This window comes from Vanessa tameamea, chromosome 16 (assembly GCF_037043105.1).
Source record: "Vanessa tameamea isolate UH-Manoa-2023 chromosome 16, ilVanTame1 primary haplotype, whole genome shotgun sequence".
In the NCBI taxonomy this organism is placed as follows: domain Eukaryota; kingdom Metazoa; phylum Arthropoda; class Insecta; order Lepidoptera; family Nymphalidae; genus Vanessa; species Vanessa tameamea.
This window is the reverse complement of record NC_087324.1, coordinates 9,182,440-9,203,688: the sequence shown is the minus strand read 5'-3', so window position 1 is coordinate 9,203,688 and position 21,249 is coordinate 9,182,440. Positions and strand designations below refer to the sequence as shown.

The 21,249-nt window shown below is 30.4% G+C and overlaps 1 protein-coding gene across 1 annotated transcript; it reads right to left on the bottom strand.

Annotated features, from left to right (window-relative positions):
- Positions 1–18,786: 18,786 nt before the first annotated feature.
- Positions 18,787–19,678, bottom strand: LOC135193692 (tenascin-like). The gene has a single exon (XM_064217278.1). The coding sequence runs from the start codon at positions 19,621–19,623 to the stop codon at positions 18,817–18,819; it is 807 nt and encodes a 268-aa protein (XP_064073348.1). The 5' UTR covers positions 19,624–19,678; the 3' UTR covers positions 18,787–18,816.
- Positions 19,679–21,249: the final 1,571 nt, after the last annotated feature.

The window sequence follows — 21,249 nt, the reverse complement described above, 5'->3', positions numbered from 1 at the left end:
GAAGTGCGTATAAATTTAGATTTTCGTGCATATTTTAACATTACTTATATGTTTTCTATCAATACGATCCTACAATACAATATAGGCATGAGGTAAAAAAAACTAACAATACAGATAAACAGCAGTTAAGGTTTCATTGCTAGATGTTTCTTCTAGTCAACAATTGGGTAGAGGATATCGACAAAAAATAGTAACAGTCTTCGAATATCCCATAGCTGGACTATGGCCTCCTCTTTTTGAGAAGAAGGATAACACGTAATAACGTTAATTTAAACGGCTGGTTGGAAATTGTATAATCTTGAAATTAATTAATGATGATATATTCGTAGTAGATGGCCTGCTTTGTGGTTGTAAGTCATTTCGTGCGCGACAGATGAAATTTCAATTGCCCGTGAGAGATAAGTTCAATTCTATAAGGTACTTTGATCGGTTTAAATTGCCTGATCATCGAAGAATATGAGTTAGCATGTATATTACGTACGACTTGGTTTATAGTCCCACCCTCTGTGAACCCACAGGTCAAAAAGTAATATAAAGACTCCGATTGTTAAAAGTTTTATGGAAGGACGTGATCTTCCATAGCTTTTAAGCAGTTAAGTTATGAAATCCGCCCCTGTATATGAGGATCCATTTTATGTGAATATTGCAGTCACGATATTATCTACTGTATTGATATATCATTTGTAGTCTTAAAATTTTATTACATGAAGTAAAATATCTTAAAAGTAATCTTAAAAACAGTTATATAAAAATGTTTAAAACAAAAGGTGCATAGATAAATATTTCTTATATTGTGTGATTGTTAATATATTACTTAAAATACTTCATCTTAAATGTTTCACGTAGATATATTCTAATAGTACATAATTATTTCCCGCATGTATAAGTTTGAAGTATAGTAATAATGTTTGTCGAGTACAATGCTATTGAATTATAGCCAGTTTAATTCGTAGTGGAAATTCAGCTTAGTAGTAATCAAACTAAGTGCTTTACGGCCGAGATGGATCCAATGATACTTTGATATAGCCTAATGTGCTTATAGGTCACTCCTACATATGTAACGAAGATACAACGGTTTAATGGGCGCCTATGACACCGTAGCGAATAATGCCATAATTATAAATGTCAAATTTACTAATTGAAAAACAAAAAATAATAAGTTTTTATAATACTTAATAATTTTTTTGTACTGAATTTTGTACTTTGTTAATCAGCGTTTATTTAAGTCATTGTATTAAAAAATAAAGTGTTTACAACCTACTCTGGTGTTTTTTTGGAGAGAAGGTTATATAAAAGTACTTTAAATTTAAAGTGTAATTAAATCCTTTCTTTCTGAAGGCAAGAAGGCATATTAGGTGAACTATCTGATTGTACATGATGTCTTCAACAGTACGTACAACCATGTTGCAAGTGGTATTCGCTTTTTGTCAGTTCGTACAAAATTGACGACTACGCATTCAAAAGTGAATGCCACAGGCGTCTCGTTGCAAATAATAGATGTTAAAAGCCATTTGTTGCCACCATAAACAAAATGTAAATGTTTTAATCTAATATTCTTGTAATAAAAAAATTAGACCTTTTTATTTGTTTGGAACTATTAAATTTAAAACATAAACAAAATTTATGTAACTAAGATTGTAAATTGCAATATTAATCAAAAAGATATGACAATGTATTATTGTTGGTGTTATTGAGCATATTTGGAAGATAATTTATAATAACATGACTATTTAACGTGTTAATTATTTACGTTAATTCACGTATTCTAAATGTAATAATATAGATACGCTTTGATGTGACAGTTAGAGAGCGTACAAAGAGCGAACGCTGCCATTGTTACTCGCAAGTAATTGTCGAAACGTGATTGGCTGCAGCGCTTGGAACCTGCATCGTGATTGATTTATTATCTGTGTCCTTGCATAACCGAATACTTTAGATTATCTGTGTATAATTCAGTTAATACAAGATTTGTTTTAGAATTTAATGAAAACTTGACCTTTAGATTAGTAAACAATAAGGATTTTTTTTTTATAACTTATAGTTATGCACACATTGTCTGATTCATATTAATGTTGTCGTTAAAAACATTTGTAAATTCGAAAACCATTAAATCTGCCGTTTCGTTTTTAAAAGCTAATAATGGAAGAATCCATTACTTACACTAAAACCGAAATGCTATCGAAAATCCCTGCATAAAATTTGCACTAGAGTGCAAAGGGTTCGCTTCCAGTCATTGCAAAGAGTTCCACTTAGTTTATTTTGACCGGACCACTGCAAACGTTGCCTCTCGCCTGAAAGGCGAAAAGAAAAAAAAACATGTGGCTGTTTACTTTTAGCCCTAGCGAAGAGATTTATTTTATAAAACGTCTTTTAAGAAGAAATTACTTCCATATTTATTAATAATACTAGAATAATACTGGTTACTTATATTATTAATTAAAAATAAATATATATTAGAGTCTACTGATCAATATGAGATATTTTAAACACAAAACAGATACTTTATAATTAATATTAGCCTTTATTTAATCCTACATCCTATATATGTAGATATCCTTTGTATTGGTCATAAGAAAAAGCTTTCCATCATACAAATATATATATAGATTTAGCACAAATTAGTTTATGTGATTTTTTTAATTGTTTTTATTTGAAACTGAGATGCAAGTATACCAGTATCTAAACGATACTTATTGGACGCAGACACAAGCCAATAAAAGCCTACGTTTAGAACGATACAATCAATTAACGATCCCGAGTCCAAGATAACTTCCTTTTGACTGCTTTTTTAATGCTTGCCAATGAAAACTAAGCCGTAATAGCTTAAATTAAAGTCCATAATGAAGAAAGTTCGACAAATGATTACAGTTTCATTGCTTCCCACTCGCCTAAGGGCTCTAGAGTGAACGTAAACAGTTGTTATGACTAGTCTGATAGTCAAAAGTTCGTCGTCGTTGCCAAGTTTGTGTTTTATTACTTGAGAAACTTACTTCTGCCAAAAACTTTAAGCTAGTATTTGAAATTCGCTATACTAATTCAACTATTTGTAGTTCAATCCATATACGTTTTAAATTAATATTTAGCTGTTAAATTAAAGTGTAATTACACTTTAAAATTGAGACATAACATAAAAGCGCATATGCGTAATTCGAAGATATTTTTTTTGATAAGTACATAAATGTAACAATTATATTTGATAAAACTTATTTGACATTTGATAAATGAGTTATTATCGGAAATGAATAACATAAAATATTGTCTATGAATATTTTTCTATATTTCATTTGATTTCTTTACGCCCACAGACAATAAAGTAAACGTAATATAACCAAAAATAAATATATATTAAGAGATGGTCTTAAGAAGATATTACAAATAGTTATTCCCGTTATATTGATATCAATTTTTTTATATTATATAAGATAATTATATATATATTGTAAGAGAATTGCGTTTATAATTCATCTCGTGCTCGGCGGTTAAGGAAAACATCGTGAGGAAACGGCATGTGCCTAATTTCAACGAAATTCTGCCACATGTGTATTCCACCAACCCGCATTGGAAAAGCGTGGTGGAATATGCTCCATATCTTCTCCTCAAAGGGAGAAAAGATCTTAGCCCAGCAGTGGGAAATTTACAGACACTATGTATGTAATATTATGTAAAAGTAACATTAAAACGTACCAATATATTTGTGGCCTATTTCAATATTGACCGAGAATCAAAAAGTCTCGATATGGTTACTGAAGCTTAGTGCTGTTTTACATACAGGATACGAAAAGCTGAATATTCAATGAGCGCGGCACTTAATGTTTTCCTATATTTAAATCATTGATTTTATGTTCTATGTATATACATAATGTATATATGTAGCCGAATGTAAGACTATTTACCTATATACTTTTAGTAAGAAAATTGTAAAAGCTAAGCACATACTTCAGTTTCAGCTATTGATATCTCGTTTCAAAAAATGGATTATTTAAAAATATGGATACTATGTTCATCGGTAGTAGGATTTTGTGTAGTCCCGGGTATGCTCTGTATTGTTATTTGTTGCAACTCCTATATACGTAAGCCTTATACGATTTATATGATGCGCGCCGGTCCTTTATATATTAATGGAAAAAAAATTGGTAATTTGTAAAATTATAATACCTTCATCCGGGTTATATAATAATTTTGCTCATTATCTGACCGCGTCACCCACACCGGGATCAAATTAACTTCCCTATCAAATAAATACAAAACCCGTTTTTGAATTCATTTACATAACACACGAACAGAAGACTTATATAATATAAAAATATAAAGATGAAAATAACTTATATGAAACGCCATCTATCGTAATTGAGTAACAAGAATAAATTACCTTAAGAATTTGTTACTTCTTTTATATATATATATTATTACACAAAGGCAAGATATATTGCCTTTTAAAAGAATGATTCAATTAATTTCCGTAGTTCCGTTTTATCATATTACTATAAGTTAACTGTTTTACTTATAAGTCTTATTTAATAAGAATATATATAATACGTACATAAATTGATGTCTGCATTATCTACCAACATTGTGCTAAATCTTCTTCATGATTGGATTCTCTGAAAGAGGCTGATCATTAGTCATAGGACCCCTTTGTGCTAAGCAATAACATAATTAGACCTAACTCTTCACTGTAATTGCGTAGATTACAAGGACGTATATTCATAATAATAACAATATATACTAACGGCCTATCTAATAACCTTGTATAACGGAGGAATAGTTCACACTCAATTGTCTCTTTCTCTCAATAGAATATTTACATACCAAAGAAGAAGACAAATATATACTTCGTTTGATAGTAACTTGAAGCAATATAAAGTAGTAATTAACATTTAGTTTATTAAGAAAAAAGTTTATATTTTTTTATTGCTTCGTGTACTCAGTCAAAATTAGGACTAACCTAAATAAATTTCCGAGTCTCCAAGTTAACGCAAATGAATTCGACTTCGCTCGTGAGAACTTTGATATGCAAATAATCTCAGCAAGTAAGGCAAATCTTAGCTATCGTCTTAGCCATTCTTAAACAGGGAGAATTCCTTTTAGTAAGATTTTTGTAGCAGCTTGATGAGCGAAGAGAGAGTTGAATACTTTATATAATTTTCTTCTTTGTTTAACAAATAAACAACCGTTTTGTATACGTTAAGGATTTAGTTAGAATTCGATAAAAAATATGACACATCTATAATATTGATTTACATTTTTTGGATATGTGATTCGGATCCATTCATTCGATTATTACTTTGGAAACAAAATATAAACAAAAAAAAATCTTATTCCAAATTATGTTTTATCTCTCCTTACAGTTGAAACACTTGAACTTGGAATAGTAGTGCAAAACCTTTCATTAAAAGTATACCAATATAAGTATACAATACAGCGATGTATTGTGCTGGTGAAAGGATGATCAGTTCATTTTCTGCCCAGAGGATTAGAATTGCGGTTCAATGAAGATTGCTAGTTCTTGCCACTATACCACGCGGTCATTATTTATACAACAACTATTTTAAATTCTTATTTGCACATACAAATAAGAATATATGATATGGCTTTAATGTAATTATTAACATTAACTTAAGTAAATTTTTTTTAGTAAAAAAATATAAAAAACTACTTTATTAAAAATACTTAAAAATTACTTTAAACAACCACTCTGTGGAACCAGCTTTCGCCGGCGGTTTTTCCGAACCGATACGACTTAGGAACCTTCAAGAAAAGAGCGTACTCTTTCCTGAAAGGCCGGCAACGCACCTGCAAGCCCCCCGGTGTTGCAGATGTCCATGGGCGGTGGTAGTCACTTTCCATCAGGTGAGCCTCCTGCTCGTTTGCCACCTCTAATATATAAAAAAAAAAAAAATATTTTACATCTCAGTTATCAGATATGAAATACTTAAACTGAAGACTTAATAAAAATGTTTCAATTTCCCATCTAGAAAAATCCATCATCAAAATATATATATTTCCAAAATAGACCGTCCAGGTTTAGGAATTCTATGAAAAGGTTGTCGATGAACGATCCTTTATGAAAATGTTATACCGAAGAATTTTTGTATTGATATTTTCTGCCTCCAAATAATTTTGCCCTTCGGGATAAGCAACTTATATCTATACGAAAAGTGGAAAGATGCTATTTTTCATGAGCCATTTTTTATATTATAAAAGATTTATAGGAAAAAAATATGTTACACTACAATATAAGAATGAACGATTTACGATTTTTGTTCAGATTTACATTTGTTCACAGTATGAAATACGGTCGTTTAACTATTCCTTTATTGTTTATTTACTTTTTATGTGGATTGGCTGTCAACGAAATCGTTCTAGCCTTATAAGTTATAACGAAAATAAAAATATAGCGAATATAAAAATATACTTAGAAGACCTTCGGATCGGAGACTATTTCAAATAAGTCTGCGGACTGGTAACTGAACCACCCGATGGTAAGTGGTCATAACCGCCTATACACATTAAAGCTTTAGGATATATTAAACATTCCTTATATAACCAATGCGTTACCAATTTTGGCAGCTAAGATGTTATCTCCCTTACGTCTATATTAACATTGACTTACTCACCTTTCAAACCGGAACACAACAATATTACCTACCCAGAAGTCCAACAACCATCAAGTAATAATAAATATAATCAATTTACTTTAATGATTCAGAAAACTATTCTGTTCTTAATTCTCAGACCAATCGAGAAAAGCACACAAAGCGGCGAGCTCTCACAAAGAAGCGAGGCACTGGAAGCTGAATTTGAAATCTGAAGCTAATCGCTTTCCAGTCCGATACGAAAAATCAGACGCGCTAGGCTCTTTAGAATTAAAATTGAGAATTGTTTAAAAATACCACCCTGTAATAAAAAATCTTGTATAAATAATTCGTTACTTCATGAAAGGTCACGAAGGGATATATTTCAAAAAGATGTTTGATGTTTGGTTCGTTTGAAATATATATAAAAAAAATGTATTGTGTGTGTATCAACATCCACGGAATGAGTAGGCAAAGGTGTGATGGCAATATTAGGATTATGTGTTAATCTTGGTATTAATTTTCATGACAATTAACACTTTTAAGTGTTATTTATTTTGAATAACAGTGTAATATACATTAACATTGTTCTTCTTAAACGAGGTAATAGCCTACATAAATAAAGTATGTTTTGATTTATATTTTAAAGTATGGTGTCACTGAACATTTATTATTCAGTATCGGAGGAACTTTTCTATAAACCCTTTTTATATGCTTAATTCAATAATGAACAGTCTCATTGTACTGAAATCTAAATATTAATTGGCTATCTTATAGCCCATTTAAATATTTAAAATAAAATATTAGCGTATAAAGTCTTCGTTGCAGCATTTTTACTTAACACATATACATAAGTATATGTGCTTGTGAAGATCACGCCCAAACCTCTGAAATGATGCGTCACTTCATAAGTTCATCGAATGCTAACGCTTACATGGACGCCATTATTATTTCTTTTATTATTTGGTAAATTATTTTATAAAAAGTTATAAGCAGTATTAAAATAAATATATACATCCAAACTTATTTTAATTCAAATTTAGTTATGTAATTATTAAGAATATATTTATACTTTAAAAGTTAGTACTTTGACGTAAATACATATACAATATAATATGACAAAAGCTTAGAATATATATATATTTGTACATAAGAAATATATCACTTAATAGTTCTTACGAAATAAAGTAAAGCTTACAATTGTCAGGGATAATTTTATGGCGCATGAAGTGGTTTATCAACGTACTTTGTTGACAACATCGGGAAGCGTCTGCACCGCCCGCTCATGAAAACAGAATAGATGTTACCAGTAATGTTACGAAAGTAAAAAGCATTATATTTATTGAACAAAAAAAAAACTTTTTAGCTTATGGACACACTATGTGTGTTACAATTATAATTATAATTCCGAAATCCTTTTCGATTTCACTTGAAAAATACTCTATTGTACAGTCGGGGTAAGAAAAGGTTCGTCACCTTGTTAGTTTAATTTTATATGCAGTTGTCTGTTTAGTGCTTTAGTTTCATAACGTACTAAGAGTTTACGACTTGATAAAGGAATGAATTTGAAAACTGACGAAGGTTTTCTTACTCTGACTGTACATAAAAATAGTGTAATATTAAATTGAGGTAAAAATTGGACAGATACAAACTAATAATTTATTATAAGGTAAATTTGTTTTTTGAAAGATTTACATAAAGAATTATCTTACATGAGAAAATATAATACATATAACATTCACTGAATGCTTTTATTATGACTATATTTAGAGTCAAATTTTTTTGTACACTCTTTGTTTTGTTTAAACAATTACGTGAAAATCTCAATTATTTTAACATATCAGAAGCTTTCTTATATAATCATATAACTTTACCTTTTCTATATTTACCTTGCCTTTATTGATCTTAAGGACACAATTTAATCTTTGATGCTCGTAATTTATCTTTCAATTTATTTTTAAATGGTACATACGCGATACTCGGCGGTATAGAGGTTCAACGACGTAGCTCGCAGTAACTGCCGGACGCGCCGTCCAATTTGACTCCATTTCCGTTTGCTGTAGGACATTTGCACAGCGAGATTTTCCTCTTTTCATTTTTCTAGAGTATTTTCCCCTGTTTTATGAAGAGGAACAGCTAAATGATAGTTTGCATCAGTAAGACTGTAGTTATTTATAAGTATGTTTGTTTACATAATAAAACAATGAAATGAAAATCAATCATACAAATGCTCTAATTATTTTTTAAATTACTTATACAGAAAGTTGGACTAATTTCAAAAAGGTTTTTCCAGATCCCCTTACAGTATGGGTTGGGATTGTGAAGTATTTATGATTAAACGACTAAACATAATGCATATAATAAATAAGAAGCAAAGAAAAATTCTAACTCCAAATATATATCATAGTCTTAATTGCTTATAGTATTTCAAAGATACTTGCAGCTGATTTCAATGTAACAAATTCAGCATGAATACATCATAACATAACACAATTTTACTTGGTGGTAGGGCTTTGTGCAAGCCCGTCTGGTTAGGTACCAGCCACTCATCAGATATGCTGCCGCCAACCAGCAAAACTTGGTATTGTTGTGTTCCGGTTTGAAGGTAAACTACAGGTACAAGGGATATAACATCTTAGTTCCCAAGGTTGGTGGCGCATTGGTGAAGTAAGGATTGGTTAGTATGTACTTCAAATATTTTTAATAAGAAAAATGTGGACTTGATCTCAACAGTTCAATATTGATATCACCTATAAAGCAACATCAGTTGAGTAATATGTATCATATAGTATTAGTCTGATTTATCGTAAAAATGGAATCTTTAAAAAATAATTACGCTCGATACAGAGCTTGCAGAATTATATTACCAGCGAGAATAAAAATTCTTATAAAAATATAGTATCAACATTTTTACAAGTTTTACATTTTAGCTGTGACATAAAGGTCTCAGGATAAATTAAATATTTTGTACTCAATAAAATGCTTTTACGGGGAACTTTACGTTTACAGTGGAAAATTGTTAAATTGTAAAATTATATGTATTTACTATTAAGTTTAAAGTAAATAAGCCCGAACTGTAGAAATGTAGTATCTTTTTATTTTTTAACTTTGGTGGACTTCATTGAATTACTACGTTGGAGGCATAGGCGGGCACGCCCTCGGCGTCACGGTTGTATGCGCAAGCGATGCCGTGGCACCCCCCGAAGAATATATTTATTCACGGTTTCATTTTTTTTATAGCTTTTTAATTTTACGTAGTCAATCAATTTATGCCGTGTCACATAATAAAGTTTAAATACTTATAACTTAAGGATTTTTTTATCATAGAGTCGGAGGAGCGGTTCAGCAGGAAAATGTTCAACGTTTTTAATTTACTTAAGAATACCATTAAGCGTTTCGGTCACCTGATCGTTAGTGACTTCCTAACCGTGAGTATCTTCGTACGTAAAGTCTAGCTCTTCGAAAAATATAAATAAACAGTCTGTAACAAAGAACATGGAACACAGTTACACAAACAATGTCTACCTACTGGTAGTACACGTGTCGAATCTGTAATCTATAAATTAAATTAAATCTGCACAGGTACTACCTACTGGTAGTACCTATGCAGACAGACCGAATAATTTAATAAGTATTTTCATGTTCAAACACAATACAATATAGTAATGACAATGCCGTTTTCCACAACATTATAATCATATATGAGCGATATTATAATGGCGAATATTTGTCCTTTTAGTACCTAAGTGTCTTTGTTTTTTCTTGACACTGTTACTGCAAATTGATTTGGATTTTAACTATAAAGTTTTTTTAGATCCCGTAATAATACAGGATATAATTCATAATAGACGAAGGCGAAGTCTCATACGGGAATTATTATTTTTATTAACAGAAGAAAATCTAAAAAGGAGTTATTTTGATAAGGATTACGTATTAATATTTCACTTCGCTATCTTTATGAAGTGTTTAATATGTGAATTAATATCTATGTGTACAGTTTTATAAATGAACTCTTGGTACACGGTCTTCCAAGCTAGAAGTTAATATTTGATATCGTAAAAGTTCAAATGAGAAAACCTAGAGGTTACAGCACTTTCCGATACCTCATAAAATATTATTTGCATCCGCAAGTAGGGCATCGGGCATCTACCGACCGTTGTGTGACTTCTTACATTTATACCTTTACTGTGAACCCTACACACATACATACATAACTATTTATGTAATTAATGTAATTGAAATGCGAATTTTTAATAGGAATTTTATGTTATTGTTTTTTATGAATATTGATTATCTTGAAGAAAAATCTTGCCTCTCTATAACTAGTTGAAATTGATAATTATATTTAACTATTTTTTTAAAATAAAATTTTAATCGTATCAATTACGATTAAATACGACTTTTTTACGCGAATCAAGGTACAGGGTATGTTCGTTTTATTAATATCGTGTATGTTATCTGTTTCATAATGCAACTACAACTAACCATGATAACATTTTTTATAGTCATCGTAGTTCTTTCTTGAATTAAAAAAAAAAAAAAACAATTATAAAAAATAAGCCTTTAATCAAATGTAAAATGTAATGTATGTAAAATTTCAAGTAAAAAGTTTCTACATCTGCATCTAATTTAAAAATAGTCAAAGTATTTTTTATGCTAATTTTTCTTCAATACAAATACGGTAGAAGACACAAAGCCTAATTTAAATTTACATTCTGATCACGTAAGTATTTTAATGAAATTCTTTGTTATAGATATAAACATGAAATTGGTTTTTGATTCTTTTTTAGATTACTTTGAATTCTTTAATTTAACGAAAGTAACCTAAAATTTAAGGCATAAAAAATACAAAAATAATAATTATTTTTCTATTGATTGAATAATTTAAAAATTTTAAACAACTGGTTGCGCCAAAGATTCTTCAAAAGTGTATTAGAAATATTTTATATTTGAATTTTTACCTACATTTGTTATTGTCTTCCTATAGAAAAACTAAATATACTGATTATCATTTGTATTCTACAACAAATTTATATAATAGACATTTAAAATATTTAAAAATATTGATTATAGAAATTTTTATAAAACTTAAGAAACGTCAATTTATGAATTGGAACACTTTATAATACTCATAAGGCTAATTGGGTTCACTAGAAGGAACTTTGAAAACTTATCGACAATTTAATGAATTCTGCTAACAATAAAACTCTCAAAGCAATTTAATTTATAAATACTACTTTCAACTTACAGGTATATAAGCTATGATGAACTAACGAATATTTTGAAAATATTTAGAATTCACTTCGAAGTTCTTACCTAGCTCACGAGTTTATCTGGTTAAAGTTTACGAGTATAAGTTAGTTCTAGAGTGATATATTATTCGGGTCGCATGTTTTCGTATCGTCTCCACTCGACTATAAACGTGTTATTATTAAATATTTGACGCGAAGGTTTCATATGTAAATTCTTTCGCGCCATTAATTCGAGAGGGTGCACACGAAACGTAATACGCAATAAAAACGATTTACTGCAGTTTTTCCACTTTTTTGAACACTCATATCTCATAACCCGCTGTATTATTGATGGTTGTCGCTTCTTACGACGCTGATGTACGGATTTTCTGTTCGAAATGAGCTTTGATATAAGTTTTCAAGTGTTATGTATTTTTAGAAAAGTTAAGCGCGTATATTTGTTTATCGGAGCTCAAATTTTCTCACCATTTTTATTTTATTGTGCTAGTTGTACTTTTCGTGCCTTAAACCTTATATTTTGGAAGGGCTTTGTTATAACATATCTGATATCGAATAACCAGTTATTGCATCACTAGACTACTTTGAATCATATTCAATAAGGTTTTATATCACACGCAATGAATCAGATAACAATATTTTTGAGTACATATATTACAATTCAAATAGGGTAAGTTATAAAAACACATGAACAAAAGATACTACATTACATTTAGAACGGTAAAAAACGAATACGGAAACGTATACGAATACTAGAAGACAGGACTAAAATTAAAAGGTACCATCAACTTAACTAGCTATGCCCCACGGCTTTTATCTATTTATCGACTATCTAACTAGATTGATTTATTTATTCTATATCATATTTTATTCTATATGAAAATACTAGTAAGCAAACACCAAAGCTATTCAATTTGTAATAGTTTTAAATTGGATAAGCATTTGATATTCGAGTAAAAACCAAATTTAATTTATCAAAATTGATTTTCACAAAACTGTCGGATATAAAATCGAGTGCTCTAGAAACCGTCAACCACTAGAAAATAATGATGCGAAATGGAATTTTCATCCGAAAACTCGTCCCTTCGTAGTGCATCGATGCGCTGACGAAATATAAAAATGCTGTTGGCTTGAAGTCCGTATATGCACTGCCTTAACGTCTCACGAGAATTTCCAAGTCTTTTGAGATCAGATAACCGCCTGAGATTGGAATATAGAATATCTTTTAAATTTTAACAGAACATAGTCAAGACTAGATTTTTCGATGTTTACATAATCGTATAGAGCAAGAAATTTTAATATTATTTTCAACTTATATTTAAAAAAAAAAAACAATTATTCGCTTTTAATGTAATTTTTTTTTTTCGTTGAAGCAATGTTAACAACTGCAACACATAAAAAATATTGTAATTTTAACATTTACTTCACTTTTGGAGTCCAACGATTGCTATGTCAAAGATATTGTTTTGTTTTGACTGACGCCGAGTTATTCCACAAATGATCGAGTTCTTTTTTTAATTTAATTTAATAAAACGTGATTGTATATCTAAATCATCAATACCATAATGGACAAATATAATTCATCCGAATAATCTAGAACATTTTTTTTTGTTGAAGCTATAAATTAGACAAAACATATTATTTTTATTATAGAATAAAACCATCATCGGGAATATTTAATTTAATTAGAAGCTAATTTAACATCGAGACATAAAAATTCAAAGTTTTATTTATAGATGGAAATATATGTTAAGATTTAAAGGAAAAAGCGGTACAATCAAAGTGTACATACGTCTTGAGTGCGTACTAAGCGCGTTAATGTCTGCAGGCTGAGGGCCTCCTCAAGACGTCGACATGCTACAAGAGGACGGGGAAACTTAATATAATCTTCATCTCTGTAGGATATTTTTAGCTTGGAGTACGTTCTGAGTACTTAATCCCAGTTTTTAAATGAGTTACAATTATAATGCATTTTTACCTGTTTTACATACAAGTAAAATATATTTATATATTTGATTATCTTTTCTATTACTTTTTATTCTTTGAATATAATATAATTTTAGAAATATTATTTAATAAAACTTTCAGATTATTTCTTAAAACTGCCTCCATTGTCTAATGGCCAGATTATGAAGATACAGATTTAGAAGACCTAGTTTTGAATACCGACACAACCTAATAGAGAAACAGTATTAGGTTTTTCTGTAAAACATTCTCAGTGCTCCGAATTTACAAAGTTGACAGCTTGAAACTCTAATACTTGGGAAATGTGTAAAATCTTTGGTCGGATTAAAAAGAAGTAAATAATTTATTTTCATTAATTAAATTTAAAAAAAATGTTTCAATTTTCGAACAATGTCAGGTACATTATAAAATTTCCCTTTTAAGCAAATACTTAATAATTTGAAGTTACATTTAAATCATCAATTATGCAAATAGCACTCTCACTAAGACTAGTATTTAGGTTAATTAATGTGTTAACTATTCTCGGCGCAAATAATTAAGATTGTTATCAAAGGGAATAATTCTTGCCGCATTAGTTACCCTTCATGTAGAACTAAAATAGTTTAGCGGATAGAGCCAGATTAATGTGTCAAATTGTATAATGTTTAAAGTGAAAGATATTTTTAAAGTAAATATATTCACGTATGATGATAAGGTTTTATTTATAATATATTTAGGCAAACGGGCAAATAGGCCATCTGATGTTAACTCGTCACAGCCAGCCATAGAGATTGGCGCTGTAAAAATATTTACCACTCCTTACTTCGCTAATGTGCCGCCAACCTTGGAAGTTTAGATGTTAGCTTGTGTTTGTAGTTACACTGGCTCACTCACCATTGAAACCGGAACACAACAATACTTATTACAGCTATTTGGCGGTCGACTATATGATGATAGGTAGTATCCCGATGGATCAAGGACATTAGAGTGAAAAAGTATAATAGACAGTAATAAAATGTCGTGGTTTTGTCATGAGAACGTATTATTAAACTATATAATCATTGTAAAGTTTTTACATTTTCTTTTTTAATTTAAAGTAATTAAAAGCTAATATAAATTCTGAGACCACCGCGTTTTTGGTTTTCTGCACAATCAGAGTCAAGCAATATATTATATTTATTATATTTCATACGGAATTTTTAACCATTATATTAACAAATTTCAAATTGTCTACGTACCGTAGTGTTAATATTTTTCGTCCCTTCCTTTTGTAAATTTTTTACTTTACTTTACTTTATATTTTTATTGTACACCACACGGAGAAAATAAATAAATACAACATAGATCCAGCCTTAATAAAAAACGCGCACAATTTTGGCGACCTTATTGCTACATAGCGATCTCTTCCTTTGTATATTTTTCTTAGAATATATTTACCCACACTTTTGTATTAAACGTTTAATAAAAAAATTTACAGAAATCTCTTTTAAATGGAAGTAAAATATATAACAAGATAAGGGTCGGAACTATTTCATTCAATAATAAGACATCGTGCCTTGGTGGAGACATCAAAGAGACAAGAACGGGAAGTCCTCCGCCAACAGGAAGTGAGGGAGCCCGAAGAGCTGAACTTGGCGGCTAAATTATTTCTCAAGACAGTGTTTTCTTATATAAAATAAATATACATTTGCTCTTTGCAACCTGTATATAAGTCGCGTTATTGCGAAAATATTTGGTTTCAAATTTTAAATAAAGTAATAAGTAATGTATATTATATATTCTTAAGAAATAGTTAATTGTATTGTAAATTTATTTCAAAACTAGATTCCAACGTTTGTACAAGGAGGGATCTACAGTATTATATTACAACGTAATATACGTAATATTTCAGATTCTCGTTTTATATATGCAAAGACATCTTCCATCAGCGTTTCATATAATTTTCGGCACTCGAATACTTAATTAATTCATGAGTTATTGTCGTTAAATACCGATGAACTGCGAATTTCAGCGAGCGCCCTCAGACACATTCCTCTGCCTCGTAAAATCTCGACTCACGAATTATCAAAGCGATTCAATGTTACTTGTAATAATAGCTATAATATTAGCTCTATATTTAATGAGAGTAACTAAGTTCATGTTATTTTAATCTATACGTAAAGTATTTATTTAATATACATTACTTTTTAATATCAAATAAATAATATAATATATTCCTATTTATTTACATAAGAATAGTGAACAATAAGGACTTAAATAGATTACGAATGTAGGTAGGTAAAATACAAATCATGATCACATTGAATGGTGGTAAGAATGTTACCAGTATTTCCCCTTTACACCGGAATTTCGTTTATTTAGTCGGAAAATGTCACCAATGAGATGAGGTGTTATATGTTACAGAAATGTTTAATGATAAATTTTATACATTCCTTACATCACCTATGCTCCATCAACTTTGGGAATAAAATCAAATTAAAAAAAAATACTCTTTATTGTACACGAATGAACAAATACATAAGTCACATTCAAGAAAGATGTAAATAGGCGGCCTTATCGCTAAAACCACGATCTAATCCAGGCATCTTCCAGGTAACAACTAAAATGTTATGTTCCTTTTACCTGTAGTTACACTAACTCACTCACTTTAAACCGGAAACAACAATACCGACAGTCGCTGTTTGGCAGAAGAATATCTGAGGAGTGGGTGGTACCTACCCAGATTGGCTTGCATGAGTAAAAAGGTCGCAGTAGTGTTTAAATAGTTGCTACATATATAGTAACTAGTTAGTAGATTATTTCAAATTGTATATGTTGGCCTATTTGGCGTCCGCACTTCATATGGACGATATAGTTCTTGTAATTTAATTTACTTTATTGTTTGATCCAACTTACACGTTGGATCAAATTCAGAGTACTCTATATTTCATACAATTCCTGCAGCACGCTGTTTAATTAATGTCAGTAGTTTACGGACGTTTGTTTTTATCAGGGTTACAATAAGTTTGGGATGATAAATAACTACAACTAACAACCATACCGTGGGATATTGTTTTATGGGTATCGGTGAATCGGTGTAGTTCAGTCGATATGCATAACAGATCTCATGCGTTATGTTGCGCATTTGGAATAAGGAATATCTTTTCTCGATACTCATCAGCTTTTTATTATAGTATACATAAACACTTTTTTGCATTTAATTAAATATATTTTATTGGAATATGTTCAAACTATGCTAAAGTAATATCATATTACAATTAAATTAAAAGCAAGTCAGTCGAAATTACTTAAATTTAAATTGTATGAAATTTAACTGCTGGAACTCTTTTTTGTGTGTTATGTTATTATTGTTTTTAACACAAGCTTCAAATTTATTAATTAAAATGAAATACATTTAGGAAATCCTTTATATTTATTTAGAAAATAAATATATATACGACCTGTACGTAAAGTCGCTTAAAGGCCTTTTGTAGTATCGAGAAAACGCCTAATCGGAAATGTTGCTCAACTATTGTAGATATACTTACTACGCTATTTCAACAAAATGTTAAGTCTATTTTGTAAAAAATAGTTTGACGTGGAGGTGTGTGACACCGTGAGTGAATAGATCGATAGTAAATAAGATAGACTGTCCCGTAGCATTAAGAACTATGTATACGTCGGCGGAAAATCACGTATTCAAGAAAAACACGTGCCCGGAAATTAATGTTTTAATTATTTTTAATAATTGAAAACTGTTTGATTATTAAATTAATTATATTTAGTAAATTTTGAGTGGTTAAATTAGTTTGAAATATTTTACCGTCCATAAATAGGTGTTATATTGAGTGGCCTCATCCAATTTTGTTACAAACTGCCGAACGCCCGCCGGGATCGGGAGGCTTGTTCGAGCCGTCGAAGCAATCGGCCCCCTCAGCTTGGAATAAATCAAAGACGAATAATTCCTGCGTTTAATTTCATACCTTCGTGGATGGATAGAAATCCAAACCCTGACATTCGTGACGTCAGCAATGCTGACGTCATGTTTTTAAAAACAAGCCGGGATAAGCCACTGTGTCATATATTACCTATAACTAACATAAAAACGGAGTAAAGAGCCTGTATAAAACAAAATTCCTTTGTAAATAATACATTATTATAGTCATATTTAAGTAATCATGTATTAGTGTCATAGAGGCATCCTTCAGTTATCAATAAACTACAAGACTTAATAATAATGCTTTGGTATTAGGGAACAATGTGACCCTCGCTGATTTGTTCAACAAAGCGGAAAGTCACGGACAGAAGTGGCGGGACGCGTAACCTTTAAACTGGGTCACGCTTCATCCCCCAGGCTACGGGAAAATAACTCACTTATCTAGTGATTACTTCGTTTATAAGAAATTATTTTATAATCTATACTTATAAATCGTTTGTGACTGGATAGTCATACACATAGTTGTTCATTGATATGAACAACCTACTATTAAGTCTAGGAAATGGAAATTGGGAATACAGGATTATTTGATAACGATTCGTCTGTTGAAATTGGATTTTTGCTAATTTGAACTTTAATGGAAATGAAAGAGGTAATTTTGTATGAAAGTCTTTGTGCTTCGAAGTTACAAGAATTTGAATGTCGGAACGACCACAAGTTTGATATACTAATAACAGTCGTTTAACCATATAAAAGCCGGTGATTACAAAAATAACTTTATTTGTTATAAATTGCCTCGTCTTTTATAATTAATTATAAATAAATGCATAAATGTAATTGACTTATAATTTACTAAACATTTTTGTAAATATTATTTCATAACTATAAAAAAATCTCGTTCGATATTATCCTTGACGGATAAGGATACCATATAAAGTATAACTTTCAGGAAAACTATATTTATATATAAATTTACCTTTATTTACAACCATCGAAAAAAATTCAAAAATAATAAAGAAAAATGTTACAATTAAAAAGTTCATCACCTAAAATATTTTAATGTAATTCGTACCTACAATAAGATGTTGTTTTATAATAAAATTATAGCTTACAATTATTCATGTTACATGTTTCAGTCTTTTCCACAATCTGTACACGCACAATCATCGCAATGCTTGATAATTTCTCCATCGCGGCACACGCAAACGCAAGTTTTTCCGTCAGTTGGGATGCAAACACATCCCGACTTATTGCATTTGCAGGGAGATTTGTCACACTGGCAGTCGTCACAGCGAATGACATTGCCAGTGGCATCAAGGCAAACGCAAATACAAGCCTTTCCATCAGTTGCGATGCACTCGCAGCCATTCTCGTCACACTTCTTAGAATCAGTTCCACAATCTGATGTACACGCACAATCATCGCAACGCTTGATATTTTCTCCATCGCGGCACACGCAAACGCAAGTTTTTCCGTCAGTTGGGATGCAAACACATCCCGACTTATTGCATTTGCAGGGAGATTTGTCACACTGGCAGTCGTCACAACGAATGACATTGCCAGTGGCATCAAGGCAAACGCAAATACACGCCTTTCCATCAGTTGCGATGCACTCGCAGCCATTCTTGTCACACATCTTAGAATCAGTTCCACAATCTGATGTACACGCACAATCATTGCAACGCTTGATAGTTTCTCCATCGCGGCACACGCAAACGCAAGTTTTTCCGTCTGTTGGAATACACACGCACTTACTTTTTTCACAGTTGCAATTACAACTGTCGCATTTACAATCATCGCATCGAATGATGTTATCTTGTTCATCTAGACACACGTAAATACAATTCTTGCCATTTGATGGAATGCAAAAGCATCCCGACTTATCGCACTTCATGTCGCAGCTACTGGTCTTATTGATAGTTACTTTGCAGCACGGCATTTTCGTTGTAAATGGTTTCTGTAATAGAAAAAGATATTTGTAAATAGAATAAAGTTGTATAAAAACTGTACATAGATTTTTAACCTCGTCGATTCATAAATTAAAATGGTTAAAAAAAAAGTTATATAATTCAAAACAAGATTTTATCGATGATATTACTACTGCGTACTAATACTTATTAAATACTTGTTGACTTTCAGTATGGATTTAATATTTATAAATATTGATAAACAGTAAATACTGAGTTTAACACCGGTTTTTTCAGTAAAATCCACATTTGGAATCGGTGGGAACCTTTACGTTTAATACAGTTCTCTAACAAGACGATTCAAAAGTGCTTGTATTTTGCCTTGAATAAATTTCGATTGATTAATTGAATTCTGAAGATATTTTAACCTAAACGAATATTAGGGTTTAGAATGCATCACAGTCTATCAAGTACTGTGAAAGTATACTATATGTCAATCCGATCGGTATAATAAGGAATTAAAGTATGCTTTTTTGATTATTATTTTTTCCATATATTGCGAGTATATTGCATTTAAGTTAAAGCTAAAATTACAAACAGTATTCAAGAAAACACTTTGAGGTCCATATAAATAGCACATTATACTTAATCAATAATAAGTTATACAACAATATATTTACAAATATTATAAATGCAATTGGGGTTGAAGCAAGCTTGAAACCCAAGGAAAGACAGGCTTTTTTATTCCCAACACCTGTCGACTACTCGTAAATCGCGATCGACGCGACAATTAGTACTTAATAAACGCAATAACAATATTATTGGTTAAGTGTTATAAATGTTTAATTTTATTCATTGTTATAATACACAATATACGCATATAATATATAAACAATACTTGCACTTTAACACTGTCGATAGGTCTGTCAACTATGACGAATAACTTGTTAATGATAACTACATACAGATTAAAGTATATCTGCCTTTATATACAAATACATGATACCGTGTGCAAAGATAATGTGTAGAGTCATACGAGTAGTGTCGTGCGACTACGCTGTGCGCAAACAAGGTGCCGTGTGAACGTAATTCGTTATGATTTGCCCTGATGAGTAATTACATATGATACAATATTTACAATTGATTAATTCTTCATCAAATGTACTCTTATATCGGAAGTTATTAACAAAATCTAAGAAATATATATTTTAATTGAAATATTCGAAAGTTACAATTTTTGTTTTAAAATATTTTATTTTTGCCATCGTAAAGCTACTCGATCGCAGTTTGCACGGGTAAAATTAAAATTTATACAGTTGAGTAAAATTAAATTAATTCTTGATATTTTTATAAAATTATTAAATATGACTAAATAATACAATCGGTAAAACTAAAAAGTGAAGTAACACCATGTTAATTTCCCACATCTGGGAAAAGGCCTCCTCCCCCTATTGATAAGAAGGTTTGGAACTTACTCCACCACATTGCTCTAATTCTAATAATATATCTACACGAAAGTCATGTCACATTTTCATTATTATTTATGGTTTGTTTGAATTTGAAAGTGAAAATTAAAATTATTTTTTATACAAAGGAAACGCTTGCCATTCATATTTTGTTTATTTGTATATGAATTAGAATGATTAAAGAGTTATTGA